Source organism: Carassius auratus, unplaced genomic scaffold (genome assembly GCF_003368295.1).
Source record: "Carassius auratus strain Wakin unplaced genomic scaffold, ASM336829v1 scaf_tig00022246, whole genome shotgun sequence".
In the NCBI taxonomy this organism is placed as follows: domain Eukaryota; kingdom Metazoa; phylum Chordata; class Actinopteri; order Cypriniformes; family Cyprinidae; genus Carassius; species Carassius auratus.
Window position 1 is genome coordinate 127,874 of NW_020525172.1, and position 14,801 is coordinate 142,674.

Genomic DNA, 14,801 nt, shown 5'->3' on the forward strand with positions numbered 1-14,801 from the left:
ATCAATTGAACTACTCTACGATTGAAAAGGAAACATTGGCCTTACTATTGGCGTTACAGTACTTTGATGTATATGTGAGTTCAACCATTTTGCCTGTAATCGTTTTCACGGATCACAATCCTCTAGTGTTTTTAGGTCGCATGTATAACCAGAATCAGAGGCTGATGCGTTGGTCTTTGATGGTACAAGGGTACAATTTAGTAATTGAACACAAGAAAGGTTCGGATAATATAATTGCGGACGCTTTATCCAGAGCTTAGGCTAATGTGCCCTTGTACATCTTACAGGATGAAAAAAATTTTTTTTTTCTTTTTTAGGGGGGAAGTGTTACGTCCCACGTGGACTTGTGTTTCTCTTTGTCTTTGTGTGTGTGTTCATTACTTTCAGGTGGTGCTCATTGGTTGGTCGGCAGGTGTGTCGTTACTATCACACACGTCATAGAAGCTGGTGGACCAATCCGATGGCGCGCTGCCGGGTTTAAAAGGCCCATTCACAAGAAGCACGGACGATTGTTCTTTTGCCAGATTTCAGCCAGCTCATGTGAATTGATCTGTTCCTCTGCTCCAAAGTCATGAACTGTTGTTAATGTTTGAGTTATGCCTAGTCTCTCTGATGTGAGTAATACTCCTTCGTGTTTGTTAACTCTAACGTTGTATTTGCTTGTGCGTGTAACATAATCTGTTTAGCGCATTTAATGTGTTGCTACTGAGTTTATTCTGCCAATTGTGGAATGTACAGCGTGAACCAACGGTAGGCAGTTTGTTGGAATTGTTAGCTAGGCGGAGAGTGATCGCCACTGTTGTATTTATGTTTGTTAGTTAGAATAGTTTATCTAAGGCGGCGAATCCGCTGAAGATTTCGGGGTTTATTTCTACATTTTACTTTGCTAGTTAGTTTAGAGGTTGGGTAAACTAGCTATGGTATTTATGTTTTGATTGTTTAATTACTTTGGCGACACTCTTGTATTCTTTTCTTTATTAATATTTTCACCTTTTTATATTGTTTGTTTTGGTCCTGGTAACTGCATCCACTAAAGATTAAACGTCTTGTATTATTGAAGTCTGGTCTTTCTGGTTGTTTTTTTCTGCTTGCTTTCATAGCAACAGTAACTCACGCAAGTGTTGCGCAATCATCCCGTTTAACATCTTTTGAACACGTAACACTTATTTACATTGCGCCTACACTTTATTGTAATGAGATGATACGTGCTGAACACAAAAACTTTTTTTTTTTTTTTTGAGCGGTGAATTTATTCTAACTGAAACTCCTCTGATTAGATATGTCTGTGATCAGCTACATTGTCCAATGTGGCAAAAGATGTTGAAATAGAAACCGATCTTCAGAGCATGAAGCACTGGATGGTTTGCCAAATCTGCACTGAAATGCCATTATTACAGTATTAACTGAGGGTGTTATTGATTTCGTTTGAGGGTGCTTAGCGACTTTAGCTTTCTACCTGCTAATTTGATCCAGACAGGAACAAAGTGAGCAAATCTATTGTCCTTTTCGGGATTTTTGTAATCATTAAGAACAGTAGCATTGACATTGTAAGACCTGCAAGATGTTCCATAACTGTTCCTGATGCACAAGCCTTTTACTATTTTTAATCTGAATGTAATTTAAGCACATTTCATAAAATAATTATTTACTTATATAACAAAAATATGCATTTTCTATTAAAATTTTCAGATGTTTGCTGCTTGTCCTGAATGTCTTCATTATTGAAATCGCTTTTTCATCGTAAATTGTGATTCTTTGTACTTTTTTGCTCCAGCTCTGTCTCGTTCCGTTCTTGAAGTATGTTCAGCTGGTGCTGTACCTGGTTCTCTCAGGTTTCTCCTGTTAGATTCACCCATTCAGAGAGCTCATTATCTGTCTACAGAACATCAGCAGATCTCACTGAACTCTGAGCTTCCTGAACACAAGATTTAGGATTGTCAGCATGGTGTCTTTTTTTGTAAATGTTCTCAAAAAACATGTGCCTTGTGATCTGAGATAAATATGTTTAGACATTTTATATACAATTATTTGTTTTCTGTAACTTCAAGTCAGCCAAGAAGTGAGTGCCTTAAAATCAAAAAGGAACTTGTCAGATCTCTGTACATCTGGTACATCAAAAAACATCTGGTAACACTTGGAATCTGTCAGTTTGTTTTGTCATAATATAGTTATATATATATATATATAATAAATAACTAAGCTACATCAGTGATTATTAAAGAGCCAGTAAGATGAAAATTCTAAGCTTCCTATCACTGTTTATAAGTCCTGTACATTAGGTCTAAATCCATCCAAGTTTAAAAACATTGTCATTTTGTCAAAATATCATTTTAAAATTACCTCAATTCTCAGAGATCCCCAAACGGTTTGCGCGAAGCTGTTCAAAAGATTCAGTTTCCTTAGACCCCACCTTTCGGTAGCATACTGTGCTCTGATTGGTCAACTAACATAGTCAGTTTTGATTGGTTGTTCCGCACACAACTTCATGGTAAACAATGCGTTAGCATCTTTTTCGGGTGAATTATGTCTTATTCCTCTCATCGCGAAGCAAACAGTAAAATAAAAAACTTGAACAGTCTCGCTGCTTTTTCTTCTGTGTGTGTGTATTCAAGCCGAGCGCTTCAGTTTGAATCTGAATAGCGCGTTCAGCGCGGGGGCGTGGTCACATTAGATATAATGAAGGGAGACGTGAAAAACAGACATCGCATTGTTTTAATATGGATTACTTTATCACAGAATATCTGTTAGCAGCACTTGTTACAATTCATATTAATGACGTGTTTGTAAATGAAGATCAGCACAGACAAAGGCTGCAGACAGCATACATACTGATAAGACGCTCGGGAGAAAACAAACACATAACTTCATAATCATATTTCGCGTTGTGATTCGGAGATGCTTGTTGGTCTAAACAAAGTTGGTAATGAACCCTATTTTAAGGCCAAACGCTTTGAAAATCCCGCCTTGTACTCACCGAGATTAGAAAAACAGTCAAAAAGGGATTTGTTGTACTACTCTGTTATTGTGGTAAAAATGAATTTTAGCTATTGGTTCTTTTGATCTTCATTCTTTGGCAGTGAAGATAAAACAATCTTGCCTTTACAATTAAAAACACACTGTCTCCTCGACATGATGCTATCACACCAACCAGAGCGTCTGTGTGTGGGGGGTGGGGCAGGTCAGAGTTCGTTTCTCCCCAGACGGTAGACGGAGATTATTATGCAGTGTTCCTAGTGACGTACATAGAGATGGGCAAAAGATTTGAAATCTATAACGACTCGTTTCAGCGATTCAGAGTCGACTCCTTACTTTAGAAGCCAATAACTTTATAAATCGTGTACTTTTTGGTTTAATTACTTTGCACATTGTTTACACTGATGGACAGCTACATCATACACTGTAATACAGGTAATTTTTGATTTCCCATCTGTGTGGCTCTTTTAAGTGTTTATTATGAAGTGTGATTTTAACAGTAACACTTTCTATGAAGCCCATATTTATAAAACATTATAAGGGTATTCTTAAGTCATTATAATTAATGCATAATGCATTATAAAAACGTATAATGTGTTATATAAACTCATGAATAATCAACATCAATTATAATATGTCACAATATTTATTTGTGTTTATGAGTATGATTATTTATAACACTTAATGAACACCATATTAAATCTACTTCATTTTCAGTATGATGGGCTGTATCATATCTTGGCACTGGTTTAAGATCTGCACAGTATCTCACTACAGTTTGTGAGTGGTTAGATGTTGATGTTATTTGAGTGTTTCTGTGGAGGTAATGCTAATTAATTGATGTGAGCTTAATACTCCAACTAAAAAAAAAAAAAAAAAGCAATGTTTTATATGGTTAAATTTTATTTTGATAGTCCCCTTAATCAATCAGCTAAAAGTAACTTTGCAACTACTTGCCAACTAACTTTAATTAGAGTATCAGTGTGCTCAAGAATGGTCGATTCTTAGTATTATAGAATAAGCTAACATACTTGCAAAAACACTTGTAATCAGTTGAGGTTGACCATCAAAATAAAGTTTTAGCATATATTTAGCAGACATACTAAAACTCTAATGACTGCTAGTTGATATTTAATTGCAGTCAGTGTTACTTATCAACAGCTGTTTAAAGGTTTCCATCAAAATAATAACTGTATATATTTACAATATAAATAGTTCAAAGCATATGTGTTATATTACACATTCAACTGATCTGATACCTGATCTTAAGACTATTTGAGAACATGTTTTATTTAAATTATTATTATTAGTACTTATACGTGGTCTTTGACCACTTTAAGTAAAGAAGCATCAGAAAAATGGTAAGAAATTGGACTTATAATACATTATAACTATGAGAAATATAATATAATCAAATAAACACAAAACAGCGCGGCAGCCCCTCACGGACGACTGCCACGCACAAACAAAATCAAAACACAAAATAAAACCCTGGCCTGGTCCTCTCTCCCCTCACTGTCGTCGCTCCTGTTTTATATCCTTCCATCTTCTCCGTGGGACTCGAGACCAGTGAGTGGAGCAGGTGTCGCTCATTTCCAATCACTCCACCGGCCTCGCTCCGTTCCCACGACTCCCGGCCCTGCCCCACTCGCCACAACAACAAATAAGTAAATATTATAATATATTAAAACTGTTCTTATGAATATTCATGAGATGATACAGCATATTATACGTTTTTGTTTATAATGGATTATGCATTCATTATAATGGCTTGCGAGACATAAACATAAAACCCATTATAAATGTGTATAAACATGATTTTTAGTCATGTCCTCTTTTGGAAGGCCAAACAAAGTAGTTTAGCTTTCTCAGTGAAATAGCATCACTCACCCTAGCCTTGAGTAAGCCATGGCTTGGAGTGAGCAGAAGCCAGCCTGAGAACAGTGCAAATCTACATATGCAAATCGTCCCACATAATGAAGTGGACATGTGGGGGCCTGCTAGAATGAGCCGTTTTAGTGGGGTGTTGACGAGTCTTCAGTTTTATAAAGAATACCTCTTTCGATTTCGGACTTTAGTCTTTACAACTTTACAGATCTTCTTTATGCACCAAGAGCTTGTAACATTCCAAAGAGAAAGGAACATTTTAAATCACGTCACATGACCCCTTTAACTACAGTTAAGATCTGTACATTTGTCTTTCGGCCATTAAAATAATTAAGATTTATAATAATAAAAAAGTTATATGAGAAATTATAAGAATGTTTAAGTTGTAGATGTGGGAATATTTGCTCAGTTTTGTTCAGTGGAATTGATGTCATAAACCAGAACAATGAAGGCAGCCACGCCCACCAGAGCAGTGAGGACCAATCAGATCACAGCTTCAGTAAAACCACAGCAGTGGACAGAGTCTGAGGAATAAAAACACCAAACTGAGATCAGCTCAGCTCAACCACAGACTAATAAACAAATGCACCATAGACTTACCTGGACATGGTTGACAGAGTTGAGTGATATCCAGATGTTGAGTCTGGTTGCTGATGGGATTGTTGAGCACACAGCTGTAGCTGTTTTTATCCTGATATTCCACCTCCAGAGGTAGAGAGAGACTGATGCTGAGATCAGACACACTGATGCTGGACAATAAACTGTTTCCTTTGTACCAGGAGAGAGTCACATGACCCACATTCACCACTGAACACACCAATGAACAATTCTGCTGTGAGGATGAGGAGGATGATGATGATGATGAAGATTGTCTGGTAATGTTAGGAACAGGCAGGCAAGCTGGAAAACATTAGATAATGCAGAGAAATGTGAACAAATCAAAACAATTTGTATTTTCGGTGTAGTGTTTAGAGTCTGTGAATGTTTCTGTCATCTCAATTTCTAACATTACATTTATAACATTTCAAATATGTAAATAGTTAAAGGAATATTCTGATTTCAGTACAAGTTGACCTCAATAAACAGCATCTATGGCATAATGTTGATTACCATGATGTTGAGTAATGTTGAAATTGTCCAATGACAATGTGCCTGAATGACATTAACACCTTCCTCTGCAACTAGATTATAGACTTTCTGGCCAACAGACCTCAGCATGTTAGGTCAGGCCACATCTGCTCCACCACCATCACACTCAACACCGGCGTACCACAGGGCTGTGTGCTGAGCCCAGTCCTCTTCTCCCTTTCAACTCCATCATCAAGTTTGTAGATGACACCACAGTGATTGGCCTCATCAGAAAAAAAGATGAGACTGCCTACAGGGAAGAGGTACAGCACCTTGCCGCATGGTTTACAGACAACATCCTGCTCCTCAACACCAGTGAGACAAAGGAGCTCATTGTGGACAGCATGACCTCATCCACATTAACAGGATGGTTGTTGAACGTGTCTCCAGCTTCAAGTTCCTGGGAACCACTATCTCGGATGACCTGTCCTGGACCACAAACCTCCAGCCTGGTCAAGAAGGCTCACCAGTGCCTCTTCTTCTTTTTTTAAAACAACAGCATATATTGGTTCTATGAAACATAGCAAAACTAATCTTGCTCACGTACTGAGCCTCGTAACAAAGAAAACTCAGGTCCGCTTACTTTCTCTCTAATGTCCCTCCATTGCTGCAAAACTTTTCCAATACTGCAAGGTCAAGCTCTTGCCTAATTGTTACCCCTCTTTTCCAGTTACATTTCTGTGACCTTTTCCTCTTTGATAATGTCTCAGCAATCTTTCTTTCTACAGTCTTTTTACAAACTCCCTCTTACTCTCTCCCCTCCCCATTATGAACAAAATTGTCCCTACTGTTGGTTTCCATTGTAAGTGCCTTACTGTGACCTTGATTTGAAGGATAAGTTTAGTACAAATGCCACAAATGCTGTGGGTTAAACTTAAAACATAACTAGTTTTGAACCTAAAATATTCATTTAATAAAACAAGAATATGTGTATATTTGGACAAATTAAATATTTACGCACAATAGACAGAAACATTGAATTTTACGCACCATAGACAGAAACATTGAATGTTTTTGATGACAGTTTTGCTCCAATTATCTCTAGTTTATAATCTCCAGTATGTTCAGTTGTGATGTTTGTGATGGTCAGAGATCCAGTTTGATCGTCCAGCTTCAGTCTGTCTCTGAATTTCCCGTCAGCAACATAATATGTAGACACATTACCAGTCGTTCCTTTGTTTTTAGCGACAAGGATCTTTTCAGCTGCAAATTTCCACAGTATGTCTTCACCATCATGTATTTCCATAAGATCAGTGTGTAAAGTGACTGAATCTCCCTCCATCACTGACAGTGAATCGCCAAACACACCTGATGAACACGTAGAGGTTTAGTCACAGATTTAGGCTCTTGTTGGTTTAGAAAGCATGAAATCAATATGTAATGTATAAAGGTGAATTAAAGAGGAGCAACAGCAATACATAAAGTTGTGAACCTATTTCATTTTTATGGTGTTTTATCTGCTCTATAATTAGTATATGAAGTTGCATGATTAATTACAGCTTGAAAGTACAAGATTTATTTTGCTCAGTATGTTTTATATAATTTTAATATGGGATACCTAAAAAAAAATATTTAGGTTTCCCACACATTTTGACTATGACTTTCCATGACTTTTGTAGTTATTGGTTCAGAAGGAAATATATTTATTTTTTTATTTCTTAGAAAATGATGAAGAGGATTTACTTTTGTAATCCATGAAATTAACATTTAGAACTAAGTGAAACACAGCAGATGTAAATCATTTAATTTGAAGAGTAGAAAAAGCTTTGTTATTCTATAATGGAAAGAAATCCAGATTTAGGAGTGTCATCGTGGTGCCTGTTTTTACAGAAGAGTAATGTCAGTGTCAGAGCTGAAGTACTGTAATAAGCACACCTCACAAAAACTTGAACCAAAACCTTTAGTAGAAGACAAGTTAGCTGCCTTCTGATTCTCTTTTGGATATTTTATACTGTGTATTTACTTGTTTTTTGTAATTTGCATCAGCCAAGGACCAAGTGTCTTACATTTATGGATGTATAAACTATATTTTCTTAAAATGGAAAAGGAACTTTTATGTGGACCTTTGTAATTTGTAAGATAAGTTCTTTGTATGTTTATATGACAAGTGCCATTAAAAATAGATCTGATTTACTCCTAACACTTTGAATCTTGGAGCAGTTTTTTTTTTTTTTTTTTTTTTCAGAAACAACTAAAGTAAGCTACACTGAATAATCTGATCAGTTCCTCTGTTTATTCTGAAATGTGATTTTAAAATTCTCTGATGCACTGAACTTTCCACTTAAACATTTTAGGATCTTTACTAAAGCTAACTAGCTGTTCAACTCCACCCTTATCAATAAACCCAGAATCTAATCGTAATTTTCTAATGCTTTTTTTATATATATAGTTACATTGGGGGATGGTGAAGGATGTTTGTGGATAGGTGACTTCTTATTTGGGACTCAAGATGGCGTGCCAGTAGTATAGAATGCATACTGCTTTTTTTTTCTTTCTCATACTCTCTGACGAAGATCCCATATTAAGTTATGATCGTATGCCAGGAGTAATAAATGTAGTAACTATTGACCAAACAATGGTTTCCGTGGTAGATTGCTTTATGGTTTATCAATAAACTATGATTATGTTTTTAATAATAACTATATATAATCATTAATAATTAAAAACCGTTTAACGCAACGTCACTGCTCTGCGGTGCGTAAGGGAGCCTCCCTAAAACGATGACATCTCTTGAAATGTAAAGGAATGCTTACGTAACTGAATCTGCATTCATTTAAGGGGGAAAAAAAATGAAAATGAAGCACGTCTCATACTTGCTCTCATCGCTCATGTATTTAATCGCGTACGGTAAGTCATGTTTATAAGGCTATATTTGGATAATGATAAAAGCGAACATAAGGAAGTTTCGTTTATGAGCTCTACTCGATTCACATTCGACATAAATTGTTGTTTGTATTTTGCCAGACCATTTTAATACATTCTTTAATATATATTTTCTGGTCAACAACGTCTATTAAAATTAATATTATACGAAGGGCCGCTGCTGGCCAAATGGATGCCCTAAGCAAGATTGTATCTTGAATATAAACGGGCCTCATTTTTACCTAAAGTATTTACAATTTATTTTAATATATATTTTAAAATGTATTAGGCGTAGTTGACATTAGTTGTTTTATGACTGTAAGTCTTTCTCCTCAGATGCTATTGAGCATCAAATTTGCGTTTGAGCCCATTCGGTTGTGGAAAAGTAACCTAATTTTTAATTTCATAAATCTCAAAATGTAAAAAAAAATGTGCTTCATAGTTGACACCTAGATGAACAATTATAGTCATTCTCCTCATGCTATTGACGTTAGAAAAGTGTATACCAATATTCGCATGTATCGAATAAAGCCAACTTTATGCCTGTTTTATTTATTATTATTATTATTTGTTTATTTTAATTTAATTTTTTTACTTTCGTTTTCTTTTATATGCGTCAGCTGGGTTTCTGATGTCTTTTAACCGGACATAGATGTTCACCATTAATTATGAACATTCAGCTGCAAACAGAGTTGCGAGCGGTTGGGGGATATTTTTTTTTTTTTTTTTTGAAACAGGGATGGTGCCCACCTGGGAGTTGGTGCCCTACATAGACTGCGTACTCTGCCTGTAGGGAGCTGCGGTCAAAACCCATATCAGCAGCGTGGATTAAAAACATTATGGCCAAACTGTTCAAATAGGGGAAACTGGGACATTCAAACAGCAGGAGTAAAAATAAGACCTACAATCTTTATGATCTGTAGAAAAACATTTTCACAGCACATATGTTATATATATAAAAAAAATTGTCTTATGGTTACCTGTTTATTTCTTTTATAGGTGTGTCTGGTTTCAGTACAGATAAAGTGTCAGTGATGGAGGGAGATTCAGTCATTCTACACCCTCATATTAAAACAAACCAACAGGTTAAAATGAAATGGTATTTCAATGACATTTGCATAGCTCAAATCAATAGAGACTGCAGACAGGCCTGTACAGATGTTCAGTGTGAAGATGTTAATGAGAGATTCAGAGACAGACTGAAGCTGGATCATCAGACTGGATCTCTGACCATCACAAACATCACAAACACAGACTCTGGAGAATATAAACTGAAGATCACCAGCAAAAGCGGCAGAATCAGTAGAAAGGCATTCATTGTTGCTTTATATGGTGAGTCATTGTACATTTTAATCAAATTATTTTATTTATCAAAATAAGCAGAATAGAACATAAACATTGCTAAAGTGATTTTTCTGAACAGGTATTAACTTAATCTACTGTGTGCCTTTTGCTCCATTCTGGTGAGCCTTTTACCCCATTTGTGGGGGATAAAAGCCCCCCATTTGCCACCTCATACAATTATAAGATTTTTAAGTAAAATAAACTACTTGTATAATTTATTTTCACACAAAATCTGTTATTCCCATTTATAATGGAGATGAAACTGACTGGAGCTATCTCTGCATTCAGTGGTTTGAATGCACACATTGCAGCCAATCTGAACTATTTTCAGACAGACCATAGTTTATTGTTTCTTTTTTAATATTTTAATTTCTTCTTCAGGTTTTGTTGGTGTTGATACAAGAGAAGTGTCCATGTTGGAGGGAGATTCAGTCACTTTACACACTGATGTTAAAGCAAACCAACAAAACAGAATAACATTTAGATGGTATTTTACTGGCTCTCAAATAGCGGAAATCACTGGAGATCACACTGATATCTGTACAGATGTTCAGTGTGAAGATGCTTATGGGAAATTTAGAGGCAGACTTGCTATGGATCATCAGACTGGATCTCTGACAATCACAAACACCAAAACCACAGACTCTGGACTTTATAAACTACAGATCAACAGCAGCAAATTCAGCATCATAAAGACATACAGTGTTAGTATCTCTGGTGAGTATCATGTGATGATATAAATTTAGCTCTAACTGCTTTTTTGATAACTCATGTATGGTAAAACATTTTGTTTAAAAAAAAAAAAAAAAAAAAAAAAACTTTAATTGTTACAATCTCTCTTCAGTAACCAAATGGAAAAAAGTTACACAATTTAAAATGTAGCCCAGATCAGTTTCAGTGGTGTGACTGAAACAAAAGATAATACAACTGACGTGACGATCATCAATTTATGAAGCTTATAGTGCGGCAAGTGACATAACACTCGTTACCTTATCTCAGGGAACCAAGGTTACGTTAAGTACCCTAAGCTTTCTCTTTCGAACATTCACTCCCGTTATGTATAGGAACGAATCCAATCAGGCCACACTACAAGCAACAATTACATGCAGTGTTAGAGCACTAATAAAGGCCCTAAGGGACTTAGGCATTATCTCACCAAAGCTTAGCTGAGGGTATGAGAAACCACTAACCATATGGGAGGATTAAACAGATAGAATCCGCATCTGCAGAGCAGGGACGTCTTAAGTTATAGAATCTGGCAAAAGTGGACGGCGATGACAAGCCGGCAGCTGCACAGATCTCTCTGCAGATATGCTGCAGGACCACGCCCATGAGGAGGCCATTGCCCTTGTGGAATGCACCAAAAGGGCATTCCAGTCCTTCTGATGCATAAGAAAGAGTATTGCATCAACAATCCAGTGAGACCGGCAGACCCTTCTGGTGGCCTCCAAAGCAAATAAACAGCTGTTTAGACTGCCTAAACAGTTTAGAACATTCCACATAGACTCTCAGAGCCCTAATAGGGCAGAGAGTGTTCGGTCCCTGCTCACTGTCTGCAGAGGGGAGTGCCAATAGGTATATTACTTGTTCTCTAAAGGGAGTAGAGAGCACTTTAGGAACATAGTCGTGACTTGGTTTCAAAATGACCTTGCAGTGATTGAGCCCAAACTCAAGACACCAGGCACCGACCGACAGTGTTTGTAAGTCACCCACACGCTTAACTGACACCAAAGCAAGGAGAAGGGCCATTTTAAGCGATAAGGGCCTCTAAGACCACAAATAAGTCCCAACATGGCACAGTCTGGCACAGCACGAGGAGAACTAAGTCTCCTTGTGCCCTTCGGTTGGCCCCGCCCCTTTTTGCAGGCTAAAGCGACATTGGTTTGTGCAGCTACACAAATGTGAACAAATCGGGCTTCAGCAGAATGGAAAAAATTAGTTTTCACATACAGTACATAACAGGAGTGAACATCAAAAGGGACTGCCTGCTCGAGCCGCACAGAAAACGCATGCATGCTAGAAATAGAACCAACGTCTATTTTTCCCACGACACGCAAGCGTGTTGGAAGCGTTTCCAGGCAAAATAGAACAGGAAAATATTTTTCTATGGCATTTTGTACACAAATACATATTAATTAATGACATTTAGATTTTTGAAAGTCTATAGATTGACATAAATTAAGAAGTGTAATTTAATAAATAAATAATTATAGATTTTCAAATATCGCACCTGTCAAGCATAGTTTTTTTGCAGTCAATACTGTTGATGGTGTCCTTTATCAGTAAGCTTTATATTTATGCTTATCATGAAGGTGTAAGCATGTGAGAATTTCTTTTTGAAATCGTTGTCGTGAAGACAAGAGCCTGGTTTGTCGGCGGATTCCCTCTACGTCACATACAGCAGCAGCAGTGCGCCAGCGCCGCGTCAGGCACGGTTCTGGGGTGTAAAGACACAGCAAACGCGACGCAGCCGCCACGCAACAGAAACTCCACGCTCACGCCACACAGCCAGTGTGTCACCGGCCTAACTCTCTCTTTATTCATCAGGTGTTTTTGGTTACGGAGCCATCTTGCAAGTTTTTGTGAAGGAGGGAGATTCAGTAACTCTACACACTGATGTTGAAGCAATCCAACAAAAAGATATTAAATGGTATTTTAATGACATCCGAGTGGCTGAAATCAATGAAGATCTCAGTTTTATTTGCACAGATGTTCAGTGTGAAGATGTTAATGAGAGATTCAGAGACAGACTGAAGCTGGATAATCAGACTGGATCTCTGACCATCACAAACATCACAAACACAGACTTTGGATTCTATAAGGTACAGATCAACATCAGCAGCAGAATCAGTGAAAATATCTACTTTGTTGCTGTATATGGTGAGTCATTATGTTTAAAAGCTATGTACATTTAAATCATGTGAATAATGTGTTTTGAATCCTGTAGGTGTTTGTAGTGAACTTACACTGGACACCAGAGCAATTCTGTGATTGGATGGGGTGGGCCCATGGTAGGCCAGGCTCACAGGTTGGGTGGCACATGCAAGCCCTGATCCCCACCGGTGGAGATCACCGGTGGACATGAAAGATTTAGTCTAACCTAACATTTTACATAACAAAACTAATGCTCAAATGTTAAGAAGGTTAAGAAGGCCTGGTTTAGTTAACCAAGAATCCAAAGTGCAGAGAACCTGATGAAAAAAGGATAAAAAATACATTTTGTCACAATGATTTTTACTTCTACAGTTCTTTCATGTTATGTAGTTTGTTACTATCAGCAAAACGAGGCTCAAGCAGCTGTTGGTTTGTGTTTCAGGTGTTCCTGCTGTTAAATCAGATGAAATGTCAGTTGAGGAGGGAGAATCTGTCACTTTAGATCCTGGTGAAACTAAAAGCCCAAATGATGTGATGACGTGGTATTTTAATGACATTCTCATCGCTGAAATCACTGGAGATCAGAGTAAGATCTGTACAGATGATCAGTGTGATGAGAGATTCAGAGACAGACTGAAGCTGAATCATCAGACTGGATCTTTGACCATCACAAACACCAGAACAACAGATTCTGGACTTTATGAACTGAAGATCATCAGCAGCAGTGGTGGCACCATTGTAAAGAGATTCAGTATTATTGTCGGTAGTGAGTATCTTTTAGTAATATATCAAATATATCCGTGTTTTATCTTCTAGGTGTCTGATGCACATGAGAAATGAAAATTGTCCACCTTGACTGCATTTTTTAATAAAGCGAAATAATAAAGCATGATTATTGACCTCGGTGAGTTGCTTTGGATAAAAGCTTCTGCCAAATGGAAAAATAAATAAATAAGTGAACATGTTATTTTTGAGATATTCAAACAGCAGGACTAAAAAGAAAAATGTATATAAAAACAAGACATTTTATTTTAACAGTTGAAAATAGCATAGATTCTTTAAATATGTTGATGGTTGAAATTAATGTGTAATATTCATGTATTGTATGTGCATTAAGTTCTGAAGATCATAAGTGAGTCAAATGTATGTTTATCTGAAGAGTGAGTGTGTAAATTAGTGATGCTCCTCTGCTGTTTCTTTGCATGTGTTGCATTTCACAACTTTTTCACATCACTTTCCTGTTGTGGGTTTTTGTTTGGCTCATGATTAACTGTTCATTTCTTCTTTAGGTTTTTTCAGTGTTGATACATGTGAAGCGCCAGTGATGGAGGGAGATTCAGTCACTCTACACCCTGATGTTGAAACAAACCAACAAGGCAGAATGAGGTGGTATTTTAACAGTATTTACATAGCTGAAATAAGTAAAGATCTCAGTGAGATCTGTACAGATGTTGAGTGTAATGAAGGAACTGAGAGATTCAGAGACAGACTGAAGCTGGATCATCAGACTGGATCTCTGACCATCACAAACATCACAAACACAGACTCTGGACTTTATGAACTACAGATCATCAACAGCAGAATCAGTCAAAAGAAATTCATTGTTGCTGTAAATGGTGAATCAATTTGATTATAAACAAGTCTTGACAATTAACTTTTTTTTTCAGCAAATCAGTGAGCTGTTGGTTTGTGTTTCAGGTGTTGCTGCTTCTGAACGAGATAAAATGAAGAGA

At 37.0% G+C, this 14,801-nt stretch overlaps 1 protein-coding gene across 1 annotated transcript; it reads left to right on the forward strand.

The window, feature by feature from the left end:
* The first annotated feature begins 8,777 nt into the window (after positions 1 to 8,777).
* LOC113077305 (uncharacterized) lies at positions 8,778 to 14,799 on the forward strand. The gene is made up of 6 exons (XM_026249725.1): positions 8,778 to 8,835; positions 9,850 to 10,182; positions 10,576 to 10,911; positions 12,742 to 13,074; positions 13,511 to 13,834; positions 14,358 to 14,799. Exons 1-6 carry the CDS (start codon positions 8,778 to 8,780, stop codon positions 14,696 to 14,698), a joined length of 1,725 nt encoding a protein of 574 aa, XP_026105510.1. The 3' UTR covers positions 14,699 to 14,799.
* The last annotated feature ends 2 nt before the right edge of the window (positions 14,800 to 14,801 follow it).